Here is a 20226-nt window from a genome sequence, read left to right on the forward strand (position 1 = left end):
GGGGGGGAGGCGCACAGGCTCCTGCTGGACTTGGGAGTCTAGCCGTTGGAGGGAGGACGGTGTGCTCGTCTTAGTGTCTTCAACATTATGTCATCTTGTTTGATCATCTCATGTTAAAAGGAAGGCGGTATTTGTGAAGCATTCAAAGAATTCTTCACTAAGCACTGAGCAAACTGGGCACCACTGTTATAGGCAGTGATAAGCAGGAATCAATATTTAATTTAACATTTGTTTTTTAATACCTCTGTGTGCAATGGTCTATGCTTGTAAAAAGAATTCAATCTCTGCCCTTGATGGGGGCAAAAAAAAAAAAAAATACTGCCAACAAATCTAGCGCCCGGTGGCAGAAAGTTCAGCCAACTGGTGCTTATCTCTGAGGACTGATGCCTGATTTTGAAGATCTGGGAGGAGCAGACTTTTGAAAGCCTGTGAGTGCTTCCTGAAATCATTTTAACTCTCTTTTCTTTTCTTGCTGGGAGGCCCTTGAGTAAACGACCCAGGCTGCTTGCATTGCTGAGGTCCTGCTGTGTGCTGGTGGCTTTTGCTTGCCAACTTTGGTCTCAGATTATCATTTAAAGTTCTTTATGTTTGATTTTTCTTTCGTGACAAATATGTGGGAAACCGCAAGTCTGATGTTCTCCTATCTGCCTCCTTTCCTGTCTATGAAGATATTTTTATTACCGCCTAAAAGTAAATACCAGTTATATGGCTGATTTCCCTGGCATTTCTTGGTACAGGAAATTTCCTGACCTATGTCCTCTGCTTCCTGTTGTAGTCTCCAGGATGTGTGGATACTTTTCTATAAAAGTGACTGAAGTGGTGCTCATGGGACCTGGGGCAGAGGGAGCTGCAGTTGTCTAGACATGCATGGTTTGAAGTGACCAGGCTAGTTCTCAAGACAGGTGTTCAGTTACACCCCCACTGTGGGTGTGATGGGACTTCTCAGTAATTGAGTGCTACCCCTGCTGGGCATGTCAAAATTAGATTTTACAAAAGGAAATAGGGTCTTGCTGCTTACTAGGTTCATGTTTGGATAAGTTGTCTCTCACTTTTTGTTGCAGAGATTAATTCGACAAGACAGACACTTGGAATTAGTCTGACTGGGGAGACTTCATTTTCTTCTTTGTACCTGACCATTTATGATGAAGTGGCTTGTGAAAGTGTGATGGTTGCTTATTTCCTCACAGGTGAATAAAATTGCTCTGCTCTTCCTTAACTTTCTTGGATCTTTGTGAGTTGTAAAGAGTTTTAGTTACTTGAGTACAATGTGGATACAACAGTAATGAAGAGAATGGCTCACACGTAATTAACAATTATATAACACTAAATTTTATTAGATAAATTATATATTTATTATATCTCTTTCTAAAGAGTAATTGTGGTGGTTTATAATTAATGATACTTGCAATAAGCAAGTAAAAATAGGAAACCAAAGCCATGGAAAAGACTAGATATCAAGTGTTGTTGAAAAGTGAAGATATCTGTTCATTGTGATTGGGAAATGAGTTTGATCTTGAGTTTCCTGGTATCCTAGGTGAAAACTCAAACCTAAAGTCACATAATTTTCACTATTTATGAAATAATAAAGTACAATAGTAAATAAACAAATAATAAATATATACACATATAATTTAAGTTTAAGCATTAAAAATAGCAATGCATTTTCATCGTGAATTTTTTTTTTTCATCGTGAAGTTTTGTAAAACTCAAAGAATTAAAAAAAGGTCCTCGTGTTGTCACCGCATTTAAGATTTTATCTTTTTCGACGGCAATTTTTTTGGCATAGTCATCAATTATAAAAGTTTTCAAATCTAGCTTGTAAAATATTCTTCATAATTGAACTGTGAAAGATCCACTTTTTCCCCCCAGAAAATTGCATATGTTATTTTCATGGTTAAATTTTCATGAAATTTTAGTGGTCTGGTGAATTCTTTATTATTTGCCTCAGGAACTTGGAAAATAGGATAAAAGCTATCAGAAAGCTGTGTCTGTGTCCTTACAAGTGGGGTTTAACACTAGTTTCTCAAGACAAGAACAGGTGCGTGGAATTGTTTAATGGAATTTGTCTTTAACAATGATTTTAGAGACTTTTAGAGCAAGGGAGACTGAGACATACACACTCAGGGACACAAGGAAATGTGTGGAGAAAGATGTCAGCCAGAATGCTGAGGAAAAAGGTGGGAGAACGGTGTTAGAAACAAAGATTTGTGTTAGAGACAAAGGGTATATGAGCCAAGACGTTTGTCTGATGAGCTCTGGAAGCCCTGGACTCCTTCGGTTTCTGGAAACTGCAAATGATTCAGTGTGACTGGACCATGGGAGGGACTAGTCTGCAGCAGGGGGTCTAGTGATAAGGCCCTGCTAAGAAGTTTGAAATTGATCCTAAACCTCTCAAGCAGCAACTGAGGAAGGGTTTCTAACTATGGTCTGATACCAACCAGCTCAGTAGATAATAAGGTTATTCTGTGGTGAAACTGAGGAGCCAAAGCAGTCTTTTCCTTTTGTAAGTCTGTCTCCTACTCCCGAGCTACATCCGTCCCTTTATGGAGGTAAGCCCTATTGTTGGAGGCCCTTTTTTTTCCCCCTCAGAATTCACATAATTTTAGCCAAGAACTATGTTGGGGCCTTCCATTTTCAGGTGTTCTAGATCCTTGCTGATTTTATGTTGACTTGTTCTATTGATGACAGAGAAGTGTCTTGACATTTCCAACTATAATTATGGATTTATCTGTTTTTCCTTTCAGATCTATCAGTTTTTGCTTCATGTATTTTGAAGCTATCCTGTTGGAGGAGATACACTTTCAGAATTTTCTTCTTGGTGAATTGACCTCTTTATCATTACATAATGTCTCTTTTTTTCTTCTTACTCTGAAGTCTTTTGTCTGATGTTACTATAGTTAACTCCCCGTTTGTTTTGATTATTGTTATATGGTTTTTCACCATCTTTTTATCTGTAATTTATTTATGTCTTTATATTTCTAGTGGGCTTCCTATAAATTGCATATTGGATTTTGCATTTTTATCTAACCCAACAATGTCTGTCTTATAATTGATGTGTCTAGATCATTTACATTTTGTGTTGCTATTGATGTGGTTGGATTAAAATGTGCTGCTTTGCTAGTTGTTTCCTGTTTTCTATTTATTTCATATGTTCTTTGCTTCTGTTTTCTACCTACTTTTGGACTGAGTATTTCTTTGATCTGTTTTAGCTGTACTGTTGGCTTACTGTTTATACTTATTTTTTTAGTGGGTGCCCTAGTTTCTCAATGTACATCTTTAATTAATTACAGTCTATCTTAAATAATATTTTTCCATAGTACATATGTATAAATATTTATTAAGTTGTGCAGTTAGAATTTGTCCAGTTTGTAGTTTATATATAATGTCTCAACATATACCTTATATAGTATTACATTATTTTCACATATAAGAACCTTACAATAGTTTAACTCCCAGTTCTTTTTTTCTATCTCTGTGCCGTTGTCATACATTTTACTTTTACATATGCATTAACACTGTATTGCTACTGTTTTTGCTTTAGGTAGTTAGATATATTCTAAAGCAATTAAAATAAGCAAAAATTATATTTTTAATATTTATCTCAGACCATTTGATTTTGTCATAGAATTCTCTCTGTTTTTTTTTTTGGTTGTGCCTGGAGGCATGTGGGATTTTAGTTCTCTGACCAAGGATCAAACCCGTGTCCCTTGCAGTGGAAGTGCAGACCCCTAATCACTGGACTGTCAGGGAATTAATTCCCTGTCTTACAACTCTTAGGTGCTCTTTTTTTATTTCCCCACTTCTGATTCTTAAGGTTTTCATTTCTCTGCTGAAATTCCACCTCTGTTCCTACATGTTGGCTAATGTTTCCATTAAAGTTTTTCATGTATTAATCATAGTTATTTTCAATTCACTATCTCATAGTTGCAATATCTGGATCATCTCTAAGTCTTGTCCTGTTGATTAATTTGCCTTTTGATAGTGGGTTGTTTTTCTTGCTTTTTTTAGGTGGCTTGTGATTTGTTACTGATTACCAGATAAAATATGTGGGAAAGTAGAGACTGAGGTATATACTTTATTCTGGGCAGAGGGTACAGGTCTTCTTTTGCTAGCCTGTTAATGTGGGGGTTTGAGTCAGAAATGAGTTGGGTTTGGGTTTTGTTGTTGCTGTGGTTACCTTAGGTGCACTAGCGGCTTCAAATTCCTCTGCTGTTTCCTTGCCGTGTGTGTGTGTGTGTGTGTGTGTGTTTAGTCACCTCTGACTCCTTGGGACCCCATGGACTATAAGCCACCAGGCTCCTCTGTCCATGGAATTTTCCAGGCAAGAACACTGGAGCAGGTTGCCATTTCCTACTCCAGGGGATCTTCCCGACCCAGGGATCAAACCGGCGTCTCTTGTGCTTCCTGCATTGGCAGGTGGATTCTTTACCACTGAGCCACGTGGGAAGTGCCCCCGGCCCTGACAGTGGATTTTTCTCAGTGTTTATGCTCCACCCTCAGCTTTAGGTCTTCTTTGTGCATCTGTACCTCAGTGCACACTCTCCCGCAGCCTTGTTGCTGGATGCTTGCTCACCTGGTGGTGGGGAGTAGAGGGGTTCTCTGTTGTCTTGGATCAGCCTCAGCCTTAGACAGGCCCTGTTGCCATGAGTCTGGGGAGTGGATCTTTCTGGGTGAGCCTGCCACCTCCTATGGTCTGGACCAGAATTTCCTGCCCCTCCCCCAGCCAAAGAGGGTGGTTTTATTTTTCTTTCACTCGGTCTCAGCTGTCTTGGGAGTGACAGAGTTTGCCCATTTCCCAGGGGTTTAAGATTGTATTCTTTAGAGAAGGGAGCAGGTGGACTTTTGTATTTTTCCCAGAGCAGTCACTGCTTTCCTCCTCCAGGCCAGCCTGCCTGAGAGGCTTTCTCTGGCGCTGTATTTCCCGTGAGCACCCACTGAGGTCTCACTGGAAAAAACACTTGGAGTGTCTATGGCTTTTAATTGACTTTTATTAGTAATAAATTTCTAAACTTGACCTTTAGTAATTTATTAAAAATTGTACCTAAATTCTTCTTTCCTGCCTGTAGAGTGGTTCCATCATTCTCCTTCTGCCACAGGTAAGCCAGAGCTTGCATCTCTCTGGGGATACTCGTTTTTCCTTAAATTTCAGTCTCGTTGGTTGGCCTGTAACCTCATCTTGCTAATGACTTCAAGAAAAGTTATAGTTCTGTAGATTATCTGTTTTTTCTTGACATTGGAGTGGGAGTGATGCTCTTCTCAGCTTGCTATATCTTAAGTGAAAGTTAAAAGTCAAGGCAAATACATTTCATATTGTTTTAAAATTTTCCAGTGAAATGAGCTTACCTCTCTTTCTCCCCCCACCCCGTGATAAAATATTTATTTGGTCTTTGTCCACTGTTCTGTCACACAGCTCCTGAAATGTCCTTATAAGAGCCATAGAGGCATCTTTTATTATAATATTAGTTTTGTTCCCAGTTCCTCAAATAGCTCCAGATCAATAAAGGTTAAGTGGATATCTTTTGTTATTTATATAACAAGCCTTTTTCAACACTCATGAGTCTATGTCAATGAAGTGACTTTTGGAAGCATCTAGATCCTCTGAGGATGGGGGTTGCTTGCCCCAGGAACCAACCCTGTGATTAGAGGGTTGGAAGTTTTAGTTAAGGTCTGACCTCCTGGGAAGGGAGAGGGTCTGGAGGTTGAATCAATCACCAATGGTCAGTGATTTGATTAGTGTTGCCTTTGTAATGAAGCATCCAAAAGGAAACCAAAAGGGCAAGTTTTGGAGATCTTCCCATGCCTCTTTCTCCATACCTTGCCACCTGCATCTCTTCCATCTGGCTGTTCCTGAGTTACAGCCTTTACAATAAACTGGTAACCTAGTAAGTAAACTTTTCCTGAGTTCTGTGGGTTGCTCTAGCAAATTAATTGAACCTGAGGAGGGAGTAGTAAAACCTCTGATTCATAGCTAATTGGTCAGAGGCAAAGGAACAACCGGACTTGCAATTTGGCCTCTTAAGTTGGGTGGGAAAGGGCTGTTTAGTAGGATTGAGCACTTAACCTGGGGAATCTGTTGCTGCCTTCAGGTAGATGGTGTAAGAGTTGATTAAACTGTAGCAGACACCAGATCTGCTTGGTGTTGCAGAACTGTTTGGTGGAAAACATACACGCCTGGTATCAGAAGTCCAAGCCCCAACCCTCTCCCTGCCAGCTAGGGTGATAAATAGGGGAAGGCCGGGTTCCCTGCTTGCCTCCATGTTGGGGTGAGTGAAAAAGTGCAACCTAAGTATCTTTGCACTTTTTTTTTTTTTAAAGGAATTTAAGGGAGGGGAGAAAAAGACCTTTTCCCTTCACCCACTTTAGGTTCCTTGGGTGGGGTGTTGTAAATTAGACTGGTAAAAGACTGACGAGAAAAACAATCAAGTTTATTAATATGCATAGAGTATACACATGAAAGCACTCACTGATGAATGAAGACCCTTCACCTGATTCATGTGAGTCAGTAGGCTCCTCTGGTGTTTCCTAGTTTTGTTTTCATGCATATCTGAGCTCACCTGACAGATACGTGAAAACACATATTTTCCCACATGCTTGCAGAGAGTCACCTTCATGGCTTGGTGCCAGGAATGAAAGGCAAAGTGGTGCTGCCTTAAAGCCAGGCCTCATAATAAGCCTCATAATAAGCAGAAGTAGGCTGGTTCAACTCCTCTGGGAGTAGGGGAAGGGTTATTAAAGGCCCCAGAGAAGCTTTTTCACTCAGGCTGAGGTCTAGACTCTCGAGCGGAGCTGGGGCAGGTAAGGCAGGAGTTTTGAGTGGGGCTTGTGGAGATTGGAGTTTTCTACTCACTCTTGAGTGGCTGTGGTTCACTTGCTCTGAGCTCCATGAGGCAGGACTCCAGCATACCCATTTTTGTGACTAGATGAGAAGCTTCTGGGAAGATGATGTACTGTTCCCATTCTTATTCCTGGAAGTTATCTCTGTGACCTTAAAGGACTGACCCCTCCTGGGTGGAATCAAGTGGCCTATCAGTTTCTTTCCTCCTGAAGATGAGGAAGATGAACTAGGGGTTGGGGATCTGAATTCCCAATTCCTAGGGCACAGGAATTGAGGGAGCGAGAAAGCCCTGCTGAGTGCAAGGTTAGGAAGGTGCTTGCCTTCCTCTGAGAGAGTCTGGGTTTTTCATCCGTAGGTTGGTATGGGATCCAACTTCCTTGAGGTTTCTGGACTGGCCCAATCGTTATCCAAAAGTAGCAGTGAGTGTGTGTGTGTGTGTGTGTATACATACATGTGTACACCATCTCCCTACAGGTTGCCTTCCAATGCCAGATCTGTGGATAAGAGGAGCCTTACAGTTTTTGTTTGGCTGTCAAAGTTCTGGGTCCTGTTAAGGGGAAATCTCTTGGCACCCCCAGGTGGTAGTGAGGGGTGTGCTGAGGAGGAAAGCAAATAAGCCAATAGCAGACGAGTCTCACGTTAGGGTGCCCCCTGGATGCTCTTTCTCCTTCTGTTCTTATTATGTTATCCCTCTCTTTAGGGCACTTTTGAAAAAGAAAGGTTGAATGGGCAAGCAGCAGTGTGGGAAGTAAGGTGAGTGTTGTGGATATAGCGACACATGGGTGTATATTTTCATGGAGTTTCTCTCCTTGATCCAGTCTCTGCAATAGCGTTATGCCCTATCTTTAGCATCTTCCTAGCCCTTCCCATCACATGTTCATGTTCTTTACTGGCCTGGGAGTAGCTATAGACCTCTCCACATGTAGCTAGAGACTGCAGAAGTGCCTGTTTGTGTTTGGGCAGAGGTAAGTGGGCATGGAAAGTGAGAGGCCTGGCAGGCTGGCTAGTACTGGGACTTTGGTCTTCTCTGCAGGGCAAGTTTGCAGGTTTTAAGTTGGCAAGAACAGAGCAAAATAGAGAATTGCCTGACAGTCCAGTTGTACGGACTCTAGGCTCTCAGTGCTGAGGGCCCAGCTTCAGTCCCTGGTCAGAGAACCAAGATTCCACAAGCTGGGCAGTACATCAAAAAAAAAAAAAAAAAGCCAAAAAACAGAACAAAACCTACATCTCAGGGAGAATTTATGCTATGGATAAACCTAATGTTAGCCTACTCTGGGCATCCTGTTGGAAGTCACCAGCATATGGTGCCTGAGCCCTTTTGGTGTCTGTCTTGGAGTAGTGGAGGTTAGCCTGCCTCCATTTCTCTGTATCCTGTGGTGGGAACTGAGACAGGCTCATTATATTTAGGTCTGTATATGAGTCACATGGTCCCTACGTAAGAAGTGGGTAGGGAAATCCGCCTGCTTTGCAGGTCTAAACTAGAGCGTTATCAGCCGTTACCCTAGACTAACAATACTTATATTCTTTGCCAGGCTGTAGTAAACACAGGTGAAAGAACCACTTGCCATGGAAGCCAGGGAGCTGGAGAGTCCCACACCCACATACCGTCTCATTCCTGAGGCCAGCCAGCCTAGGGAGGAAGAAGGTGACTGCATGCTGCCTCAGCGGGCCACAGAAACTATGCAGCTGAAGAAGGAGATCTCTCTGCTAAATGGCGTCAGCTTGGTAGTAGGCAACATGATCGGCTCAGGAATCTTCGTTTCACCCAAGGGCGTGCTGGTCTACACTGCCTCCTATGGGTTGTCACTGGTCATCTGGGCTGTTGGTGGGCTTTTCTCCGTTGTGGGTGCCCTTTGCTATGCAGAACTGGGGACCACCATCACCAAATCTGGAGCCAGCTACGCTTATATTCTTGAGGCCTTTGGGGGCTTCATTGCTTTTATCCGCCTCTGGGCCTCACTGCTAATTGTTGAGCCCACTGGTCAGGCCATCATCGCTATCACCTTTGCCAACTACATCATCCAGCCTTCCTTTCCCACCTGTGAGCCCCCGTACCTGGCCTGCCGTCTCCTCGCTGCAGCCTGCATGTGTAAGTCTGAGGGCTTGGTGGGGGAATGTGTATGGGGGGTGATTTTTATAATTCTAATGGTAATTTATATTTGAACAGCCTATTTTGCTTTTTTGTGTATGTATTGGTAAGAGAGGCATCTTAACTTTTTTGAAGAAGCAGTTTTACCGAAGTCATTTGTTCCTGAGATCAGTGAGGGTAAATGATAGGGATGGGGGATGTTTGAACCTGTCTGTGGCTTTTGGTGCCTCGCTTTCCTTCCACTTTTGGCTGTCCCTGAGTTCTGTTCCTTAGTCTACGTGACAGGTTGGTGAATGTCTTATATTTATCTTGTCAGATGTTTAGATTGGTGTCAATATGGCTAGTTGTAACTTGACCCAGGAAAAATCCCTCAGTGCTGAGGCCTTTATTCTGCTACCCCCCAAAAAAAGTTATTTTGCTTCCCCTCTTTTAATCTTAAAACAGTTTAAAGTCATCAGTGAGGAAATGGTCTTCTTTAGACTATGGGGGTCCCAAGACTTTGTATCCTGTAGGCTCCTGGTGAAACCACTCCTTCCTGCAACTTCTACTCTCTGCAGGTTGATCTAAGCAGCAGGCACCACACCAAAATGGCTTTTTCCCATTGGTGTTTCAGATTTCTTTTATGCAGACTGTGTAAACAAGCTCCTTCTACAGCCAGTAAGGAAGGTGGCTTCTTCCCTGTATTTGGATTTCTGAGGACAGAACCTGAGAGATCCCAGTGGATCTCTCTTTATCTTCCTTTTTCTAATGAGGTAGTAAGGAGGAATTTTGTGTGAAATCACTGGACGGGAGAGAAGATTATTGTGAACTTGGTCCAGTAAAGCTAGTGTTTTAGCTGAGAAGTGACCCAGAAATCCCTGTGTCTCTTAGCACGGTGCTGCCAGAGGCACTTAATTATACTGTTTTTTTCCATATCTTTGCTTGCAAAACTTTGGCAGTATGTGCGGTTTATCCAGTGTTAAAAATAGACAGTACCTTGGAGTTAGCAGTAAAGGATTGTACAATATGCTGTGCTTCCTGACTTTAAGGAATTTATTAAAGACAGATATTAAAGGAAACTTTTCTACAGATACCCATGGGAGGAGAGAAGGTGGTTACTCAGCTATGTATCTGATAGGGTTTCACCAGGGGTCTCTAGCCTGACTGAGATCTCTAAAAAAGGCAGTAATTTTCTGATTATAAAACATGTTTGTTAAGGAGAAAATTAAATTAGCCTCAAATCACCTGTAATCTACCCCAAGACAGGAGTACTTTTAATAGTTCAGTCACATTTCTTTCTGTTATAGAATTGGAACCATATTTTGTATATAACTTTATATTCTACTTTTTAAACTTAGTATATCATGAATTTCCCTCCATTTTGTGAAATGTTCAAAAGAAACATTTTTTAAGTAACATATATATATTCTTTTTATTAAAAGATAATGCATAGACCCTACAGACAATTAGAAAAACTCAAAAAGAAAAAAGAAAATTAAAATCACCCATGATTTTACCTCTGAGAGAACTATTACTATAAATATTGTGTGAAATACCTCCCAGTATTTTTTTTTTTCTGTTTATTCATCATTTTAAAGAAGTACCCTTGAGATCAGAGCTTCCCTGGTGGTTGCAGTGCAGCCTGCAATGCAGTAGACATAGATTCAGTCCCTGGGTCAGAAAGGAAATGGCGACCTACTCCAGTATTCTTGCCTGGAGAATCCCATGGACAGAGGAACCTGGCAGGCTATGGCCCATGGGGCGACAAAGAGTTGGACACAGCAACCCTTATGATCATACTCTTTGTGATTTGTATACTGTATTTAAAAATTTTTAATATTAAATCCCTTTCATCAAATATTGCTAGAAAACGTGGTTTGGGACACAGAAGTAGTTTCCAGGCAGTGTAATGGTTAAAATCATAGCCTCCCTAGGAGTTCCCTGGTGGTGGCCTAGTGGTTAGGATTCTGAACCCGTGGCCTGGGTTCAGTCCCTGGCTGGGGAGCTGAGATCCTGCAAGCTGCTCTGCCTGGCCAAGAAAAGGCGGCAGTGGTGGTGGTGGAGGGGGGGCTTCCCCAGTGGTCCAGTGAGGCGCCTCACTTCCACTGCAGCGAGCATGGTTTGCTCCCTGATCAGGAAACTAGGCTCTAAGGCCCTGCATGCCATGGGGAGCGGGGTGGGTTGGGGGAATTAAGGGTTGGGGGCTGGGGAATCATAGGCTCCCATGCTAGACTGGGTTTGATTCCAGCTTTACCATTGAGTAGCTATTGACCTTGGAGGAGATATGACTATTGCCTTAGTGTTCTTGTTTGTAAAATGAGAATATTGACTGTACTGTTGACTGGAAAAAAATACACAACCTAAATGTTGAGAGTTAGGTTTTATTTGGCAGACAAAACTGAGGACTTAAGCCTGGGGCACAGCATCTCAAGATAGCTTCTGAAGAGGTAAGGGAGGAGCCAGGATATATAGGAATTTTTGCAGCAAATACCAGTAATTGGAACATTAAAAGATTACTGGTTTTTTTTTTTTTTTGCGTCGAGGCATATGGATCTTAGTTCCCTGACCAGGATTGAACCCATGCCCACTGCAGTGGAAGCTCAGAGTCTTAATCCACTCGATCACCAGAGAAGTCCCAAAAGATTACTGTTAATTAAAGAAAACCAGATATCCCAGGTTAAAGAATTTAGTGCTTTTCTATTTATGAGAAGAGTCAGGGGTCATTGACATCCTTCCTTTGATATATACTTCTGCTTTCTCATCCTGAGTCTCCTCAGGGTACTGCGTCAGGGAGTGGCTGCCTGCTAGTTGGTGGGCATCCTGTTTCATCCTGAGTTCCCTTGGGGCTCCCTGAGAGGCAGCTGTAATGGCTTGATGGCTGTAGCATCCGTTGTTTGGCTGATAGGGCAGGCAATTTTTTTTTTTTTCAGTTTGTTGATAGTATCTATCTGAAAAGATTATTGTGAGGAATAAACGAATCAGTACACCTATAATACTTCTCTCTGCCTGGCATGTAGTGAGTGCCTTATAATATTATTATTAAAAATAATGCTGCTATGGGAAATCTTTGTGTAGAAATCATCTTCAGAGTTTTTTTCATATTCTAATAGGGTAGAATTATATAAGAGAAAACCCTGTGTCTAAAGAATTAAACTGTTTTAAGTTTCTTTGTGTTGCTTTTTAGAAGGTTTTATGAATCTGTACTCTTTCTGAGTACCTGTAAGTATCTGTGCATTGGTCTGGTGATGGCCTCAGGATGAATTCCAAGAATAACTAAATCAGAGAGCTCAGTCGTGTCAGACTCTTTGCAGCCCCATGGACTGTAGACTGCCAGGTTTCTCTGTCCATGTGATTCTTCAGGCAAGAGTACTGGAGTGGGTTGCCATTTCCTTCTCCAGGGGATCTTCCCAACCCAGGAGGCGAACCCACATCTCCTGCATTGGCAAGCGGATTCTTTACGTAGTTCCACCTGGGAAGCCCTAAGTCAAAGGTCACTTCTCTACATCATTTTTCATATAAAGAAGATTTTTATTTGTTAAATCTTGTTTTCCTTTATCATTTTTCCCATTGTTTTTTGTGCTTAGGAAGCCTGTCTCCACACTAGGAGCTAATTTTTTGATTGAAGGAGAGTCTTCACCTGTTCGGAGAAGGCAATGGCAACCCACTCTAGTACTTTTGCCTGGAAAATCCCATGGATAGAGGAGCCTGGTAGCCTGTAGTCCATGGGGTCGCTAAGAGTCGGACACAACTGAGCAACTTCACTTTCACTTTTCACTTTCATGCATTGGAGAAGGAAATGGCACCCACTCCAGTGTTCTTGCCTGGAGAATCCCAGGGACTGGGGAACTTGGTGGGCTGCCGTCTATGGGGTCGCACAGAGTCGGACACAACTGAAGTGACTTAGCAGCAGCAGCTTCACCTGTTAGAAAATGTGGTTATATCATATAACTTCTTTTATTCAAATGTACCTTTACTCAGATTACTCAGTATTTGAATTCTGAACACTCGCTTTCTAGAAACTAAGGCTTTTCCATAAAGCAGGCCTGAGGGCAGGAACTTGTCAAAGTTGCAGCCAAGTTGTTAAAACCTTGACCCATCCTAACAGACTAGATTTTAGGGCTCAGTTTACTTTTCTCTTTGGAAATTAGGGTGTAGAATCAGGTTGAGGTATCATCCAGCTAAGCTGGGGTGTGCTGGAGGGAGCCTCCTTGGGCAGGGGTGGCTCTGAAAGCAGCTTGGTCTCAAGAGATATACATGGGAAGAAAGCGATTATGTCATAATTAGGGCAAAAAACAAGGATCTGCACTGAATCCACTGTGAGGCTCAGGTAGGAGAATTAAGTCAGTCTTGAAACTGAGACATGACAGGGATCCAGGTTGTTAATTGGAAGACTGCCTAAAGAAGTTATATCCATGCCAGGGTAGACAGTTAAGGTTCCATCCTAGAAGAAGGGGTCCAGGCAGTCTCCATGTGGCTAACTCTAGGTTGAAGCTGCAAGCCTATGGCTCACAGACCAGACTTGGTCCACACATGTATTGGGCCTATACAGTGTTCTAAAAATTTTGAATTACTTGCCAACATTTAAAAATCAGGACTTGCCCTTTCTCTTGAAAAATCTAGAGTTCTGGCAAACTTGGACCTATATTCCATTCTTACATCAGTTGCATTTGAATAGTGGTTACTCCTCTAAATGAAGCATATAGTCTCTTGTTCACCCCAGTCCTCCACTCCCTCTTATTTTATATCCAGACATACTTGTCTTTGCTCATTTATATTACCTTCTTGGGTCCTTAAGGCACTGCTATTTTAGATCGTGTCTTATGACAACCCCCCACCCCGGTCCCGGGTTACACTGCAGGAAGATAGATCCAAGCAGCTTTTTTTTTTAATTTCAGACATTTAGTCTGGAGACAGTTTTCATTGTCACAACTTCTGGGAAGGGATGCTGCTGGCATGTAATGGGTAGAGGTCAAGGATGCTGCTGCTGAACATCCTATAACGCACAGGACAGCCCCACAACAGACTTCTCTGGCCCAAAATGTCAATTGTGCTGAAATTTAGAAACTGTCATTCTAGTCATATATATTCTGGGATCTTGGGCTCTTCTGTGGTTAGTGGGACCTCAGGCTGCCCACTGAACTCAATATGCTTGGGGCTCTAATTCACTTATGGGACTGCGGGGGCAAATGACACTTCTTGAGGTTTCATAGTTCCTTTCTCTGGCCAGGTGACCAGCAGCATTCTTGGTAACCCAGCTGCTCAGCATTATGTAGGAGTACTTGATTTGTTTAGGGAAGTGTGTGTTTCTGGCTTAGGTCTTGGTGCACTTATCTTTGTGGGATCCTGTTATGTAAACTCAAATACATCATTGAAGAATATTTGCCATGAACTGACATGGAAGTCAGTTCAGTACTGACACCGTGGCATCAGCAGAGGTCTGCTCACAGCTGAGACTCCATTGTCCGCAAGGGTTTATTTGGTAAGGCTGCAGTTTATTTGGTGAGACTGCAGTGAGGAAGCACTGTGTGATGTCTGAATGGCTTCCTATTGCCTTTTGCTGTCTTGGACTCATGCCTGGGCAGGGTTCTTTTTTTTTTTTTCTTCTGGGCAAGGTTCTACTCTGAGCAGGAAGGCTGCTCTCTCCTATTTTGGTCAATTGTTGTTACACATAGACAGCTTTCATACTTTAACAGTAATAGGCCTGAGGAGGACTGGTCTTGACAACAGTTGCTCAAAGGTCCTAGACTCTAACTCTATATACAGTTTGAATGTTTTGATAATAAGACTCAATGTGTATATTTGTGTAATTAAAAAAAGAGGAGGCCTTTTTTTTTTTTTTTTTTAAGAAGGCAAGTACATATCCATACACATGCCCAGAGGCAGCTTCTGATTCTGGGAGCTCCATTTGGAAGGGTTTACTTCTGGACTCTTGTAGAACATTTCTCTCCTAAGATGTTTGTTTCTGCTTCTTTTTCTTTTCCCACTTTGTCATTGTTGTTCAGGACTGTACTCCTCTATCCTTGAACGACCCTTTGTCATACCCAGCTTGTTTGTGGGAGGAATTGGGAGGTTCCCTCTCCTTCCAGTGCTTCTCCTATAGGAGAAGGAAGCTGTGATAATCAGCATAACTAGAACTACAGCTTCAGATGTTAGGCCATCTCCTTATCAGCAAGAGGTGCAGGTTTGTCTGAGGGCACATGGATTAATCAGGATTAGTTTGGGTTTCAAACAACTGAAAGCCAAAAGGAACATGGCTCAGGGCATATTGAAATTTATTTCTCTCACATGTTAAAAGTAGGCAGTGAGGGGCTGGTAGAATGACTTCATAATTCTTCAGGGAGTCAGGTTCCTTCTTTCTGTTTTATGGCTCTGCCATTTTCAACATGTGACTTTTGGCTGGTGGTCAAGGATGGATGCTCAAGCTCTAGTCATGTCTGCATGTGGCCAATGGGAAGCACAAAAAAAGAACCTCTCACCCATCAAAGATACTCCTCTAAGGTGTAATTTATGTGAAACTTTGCTTATGTCCCTGGGTTAACCACTTAATTACTTGGCCACACCTGCCTGCAAAAGGGGCTGGGAAATGTCATCTTTATTTTGGGCAACAGGACTCCAGTTAAAATTTCTATTACTAAGGGAAGATGGAAGAACAGATATTAGAAGATACATAGCCATCTTTGCCACAAAACCTTTGGGGATTGTTTCTGCTTAGGGATTGGGTCTGGGGCTTCCCTGGTGGCTCAGGTGGTAAAGAATCTGCCTGCAGTGCTGGAGACCTGGGTTAGATCCCTTGGTTGGGAAGATCCCCTGCAGAAGGGAATAGCAACCCACTCCAGTATTTTTGCCTGGAGAATTCCATGGACAGAGAAGCCTGGTGAGCTGTAGTCCATGGGATCACCAAAAGTTGGACACGACTGAATGATCAACACACACACACAGGGGTTGGATCTGTATCTGCTATCTGAGTATTTCCCAGCAACAGTCCCCTAGAGAGCCTGGAAAGACCCTCACATGGGTCCCACAGCCATTGGTGCAGGTTTTCAGGAGAGAAATGAGATCATGGAAGAGCGAGGACTTGGGTGTTTTTATTGTGGTAGTTGAATTGTGGCCTCCAGGCTCAGCCTGGTTGTCTGGTGCTTGAGCTCTGATAGGATCCTTGGATGGGAATGGGAGTTCTGGGAGGCAGGAGGGGTGGGGGTCAGATGGTAAAATTTTGTTTCTTAATTAGAATCAGGAAAGCAGTTGAGGTAGTTGGCTTTTGCTTGGTATGCTATTCGTGGAGCTCTGTGTTCTCTGGCAGGGCTGAGAGTCCGGTGAAGCAAGCGAGGCTCCTGGGGCCAGTACTCGAAGGTTTGCCAAGCTATCCGTGACAGTGAGTGCCTCCTTCACTTTTATGTCGTAGGCTCCTTACTCACCTTACTCTACACTTGGCCCTGCTCCCTGGCTACATGTTGTTTTAAATGAAGTACTTTTATTGAGAAAGAAGTGTATGTGCATGGTAAATAGGTCAAAGTATAAAAGGGTGTACGGTGAAAAAAATCTGCCTCTCAGCTTTAGTCTTCCTCCCTGAGGCAATGACCAGGCTCTTCTGTATCCTTCCAGCTGGCCTTTGAGTAGGGGCTCTGCAGGGGCTGCCATGAGGCCGTGCTTTTACTTGTTGAATTCCCACTGTGTGCACAGAGGACCAAGCCGTGGGGGCAGTTTGTAGCAGGATGGAGGGAAGGAGAAGGAGCAGAAGCCAGAGGAGAGTGAGCCTGTCAGCTGGCCAAGGAATGTGTGAGCTTCTCTCCCCATCCTGCAGTCGCATCTTCGTGGTGGAAACCAGAGCACAGTAAGCGCAGTCAGGACGTTGTAAGACAGCCTTTTTCTCCATGGGTGTGGCCATCTTTCTGTCTCTGTCTCTTTTTTGTCTCTTTCTCTTCGTCTCTGCCTCCTCGTCATTGTCTCTTCTCCACCTCTGTTTTGTGTATATTTCTGCGTCTTTTCATCAGTCTTTTTTTCTCACAAGCTGCACAGCTCCTCACAGACTGCTGTCACTTCTGCTTCTTTTTGTAGTCCCACTTCCTTTGCTTTTTGTGGCTTTTCTTCCTCTATTACAAGGGCTTGTATGTGATTTTTACTTGCTCCTGACCCAGCTGCTGTTCGCTAGGTTCGGTCTCGGCATCCGAACTCATATTTTTGGCAGAGATGATCAAATAGGCTCAGCTTGGGTCCACAGTTGGGCTCTACCAGCCATGATAGGGTAGGAGGAGCAGTTCCCAAGAAGGGGCCTGGCAGGTACTTCAAAATATGCTGACTCTGTTGCACAGGAGTCTGGATTACTGGTGGCTGTGAACTAGGTAATCCTCACTAGTTGATCCAGGTTTAGCTCCCCACAATGAACTTGGATTAGCAGGGCAGGTCCTTGGAAAGACCTGCCTGACAGTGTACATTCTTTTGGTCTTCTCCCCTCCCTTTTGGCCATTATTTGACCCCCTGCTGCCACACATCTTTATGACTGACTAGTAAGCACCTGTGTCATTTGCCAGAGTACTACGTGAAAGCTCTTTAAGTGCCCTGTGGAGGCTGTTCAGCCACTCATATTTATAACCACACATTGGCTGATGGCTCTCCTCTCCATTTGCGTGGAGGAATGTCCAACTTTCTGAAAGTTCCCTTGCTCCAGGGGATTGGCAGTTAAATGAAAGTTGTCACCATCTTGATTCCAACCATGGTTCATCAGTTCCTATATTTGCTTGGCAATAAGCTTAAGAAAACCGTATGCTTTTGTTTCCCACTAAGAATTTGTGGTATCCTTGGAAGTACCACCCAAATGCCTGAGGAAGAGAGAGGGACCTTGCTGTGACAGGTGTCCCTATGACCATAGCACACAGTTCTAAGCTGTGCTGTGAAGTGAGGACATGGTAGGTTGAGGGAGAGAGAGCTCAGGCAGGAGCGGGCTGATGTGTTTGGGCAAGGTTTTGCAGGGAGTGGGGACTGAATTAGACCTTGAAAGTGGGACTTGCTGTTGGTTAAGGCAGAAGGAGGAGGGGAGGATATTTCTCTTATGTGTATATACAGCATCAGTACAGAAAGGGTCTGCTGAAGGAGAGTGCACAGCGAGGGTAGAAGTAGGCAGATATGGCCAGGAGGACGGGCCCCCAAATTTTGTAATAACATTTGAGGTTCCCATAAAAGTCATTTTTGGAGGCTAGGGGCATTACTTAGAGCTGTCACTGTGGAGCCCCTTGGATATTGTTCTTGTGTTCTCTCCATGGATTAGAGCAGTTCCTGTATAGCAGGGGTAAGGTGGTGGGAGCCCTAACACAGGACCAGATATCACTGAGGTACGTGAGGAGCTGGAACATAAAGCCAGCAGTGCTGATGCGAGTCCACGTCTCCACAGGCCTATCTGAGAATTAGGATGTTTGGATAGAAATGGTGGTGGGGGAGATCAGTGGGGGCGCCATGTAAGCTTGGGAATGGTAGCTGGCCTCTCTCAACCTCGTTTCCTCATCCAGAAAATGGGAATAGGAATGTCTGTTGTGGTTGTGAGAATTAATTGAGAGGATGTATGTGAAATTGTCAGGCACTTGACAGACTTTTTAAAAATAAAAACATTGCCTGTCTAATTCCTCGGTGACCTGCCACCTGCATTGAAATTGACCTCATTTATTGTTGGACCTCTCTTGTCCCCAGTCTCTAATGCCCCAGGGGGTTTGAAACTTTGGGAGTCTCAGTGAGGAAGAGTGGGTAAAGTTCACCATTCCTGGGCCTAGGGGGAATTTCCAAAAACAGTTCTGGCTATCAGAATGTATGAATATGCAGTAGTACATGCCTTTGTATCTTGTCCAAAGTGGTGGGATGTTCTCTCAGCTGGGGCAGATAGAAGATGTACCCCGTTTGCCTGTTCTGGTTTTGACCAGTCCTTTGGCCTCTTTGCCTTAGGCAGACAGGATACAAATGATGTGCTTTGTAAAGAGAGGTTGGGCGTTGGTGCCCTCATCTCACGCCTGCCACTGACGTTGTGGTTTTCTTCCTAGGTCTGCTGACATTTGTGAACTGCGCCTATGTCAAGTGGGGCACACGTGTGCAGGACATGTTCACTTATGCCAAGGTCCTGGCACTCATTACCATCATTGTCATGGGCCTTGTTAAACTGTGCCAGGGTAAGGAGAATCCCAGGTGGGAAGGAGGGTGGGTGACTCTGGGAGTTCCCCTGGGTTCCTTGAGAAAAACATGCAACGTGGGGACTCCATTAGGTTTACTGCTCAGCTCTTTCTATGTACCTGCTAGACTGTGTCAGTGAGAATGAGAAATCTGTTCTCGGGTTTCCTGGGCCTCCATCCCTTTGTGGAGGTGGGGAGTATTGTAAGATGTGAGCCAAGGGCCTAGGAGATTTTGAAACTTGGGTTGTAATTGGGTCATAAAAGTGATCAAGATAAAGTGAGCCCTGGTTCCTGTTTTTGGTGTGTGACCGCAGGCAGTGGGGAGGAGGGCGCAGCCCTTCTTAAGAGGGTGAAAGGTGTATGTGGCGGGGAGTTGGGGTCTGGAAATGAGTGGTTATTTTGCAGCCTTTACTTTTCATCTGGCCTTGCTCTTATTTAGCATTCCCTCCCAGAATCAGCTCTCAGCAAAAATATTAAAACATTGCAAAGATGGCACTGACTTTTGTGTGTGTTGACTTTAGAGAGCTTTTCATTCCTAGACCACAGCAGGTTGGTAATGAGGGTTACAGGCCTCTTAAGATCCTCTGACCCCTTAGAGAAGCCTTGAGGTGTCCTTGGCCAAGGATGTCTCGATCATCCCAGTTCTCTAGGGTATCTTTCTCTAAACTTGGCTGTGTTTACAGTCATCTGAAGAGCCGAGGCTCCCATTTCAACCCATCCAACTCTGGTTGGTTTGGAGTTGAAAAAGATGTGTTTTGGGGAATTCTCTGGTGGTCCAGTGGTTAGGACTCTGTGCTTTCACAGCTGAGGGCCCAGGTTCAATCCCTGGTTAGAGAACTAAGATGCTGCGTGGTGCAACCAAAAAATCAAACAGAGAAAAAGGTATGTTTTTAAGAAGTGCCCTGGGTGAATCTTAGGCAGCTGACCTAGAACCTTTGTGCCTGTGTGCAAGTTAGTATAGCCAGCCATCTGGATGTTCCTAGAGTCTCTGAAGTATCTTGGGGCCAAATTGGGTAGTTGAGTAATTCTCCCCCCAAGATCTATGCCCTGGGAATAACTGTCGTGCATGATGACTGGTATGCTGGGGGCTCGCGGGTCTCTGTTTTCCTTCCTCTTTGTTGCACACCCAGCCCTTTTGGCCACATTGAGGGATGGGTTTAGGCCTTCTGAGGAGG

General features: G+C 43.7%; 1 protein-coding gene across 9 annotated transcripts in view; it reads left to right on the top strand.

Moving 5' to 3' along the window:
• SLC7A6 (solute carrier family 7 member 6) overlaps nucleotides 1-20226 on the top strand; it is a 32597-nt gene that overhangs the window by 1031 nt on the left and 11340 nt on the right. For 3 of the 9 annotated variants that reach the window (XM_019978632.2, XM_070771961.1, XM_070771964.1), the window contains exons 2-5: nucleotides 1062-1187; nucleotides 2745-2818; nucleotides 8368-8924; nucleotides 18926-19051. In XM_019978632.2, coding sequence (XP_019834191.2) covers nucleotides 8402-8924; nucleotides 18926-19051 — 649 coding nt within the window. In that variant the 5' untranslated portion in view covers nucleotides 1062-1187; nucleotides 2745-2818; nucleotides 8368-8401. Of the gene's footprint in view, nucleotides 1-26; nucleotides 429-1061; nucleotides 1188-2744; nucleotides 2819-5066; nucleotides 5097-5120; nucleotides 7589-8367; nucleotides 8925-18925; nucleotides 19052-20226 lie in introns of those variants that run through there. The other 6 variants (XM_070771960.1, XM_070771966.1, XM_070771962.1 and 3 more) reach the window with 6 other exon arrangements.

Source organism: Bos indicus, chromosome 18 (assembly GCF_029378745.1).
Source record: "Bos indicus isolate NIAB-ARS_2022 breed Sahiwal x Tharparkar chromosome 18, NIAB-ARS_B.indTharparkar_mat_pri_1.0, whole genome shotgun sequence".
NCBI classification, from domain to species: Eukaryota; Metazoa; Chordata; class Mammalia; order Artiodactyla; family Bovidae; genus Bos; species Bos indicus.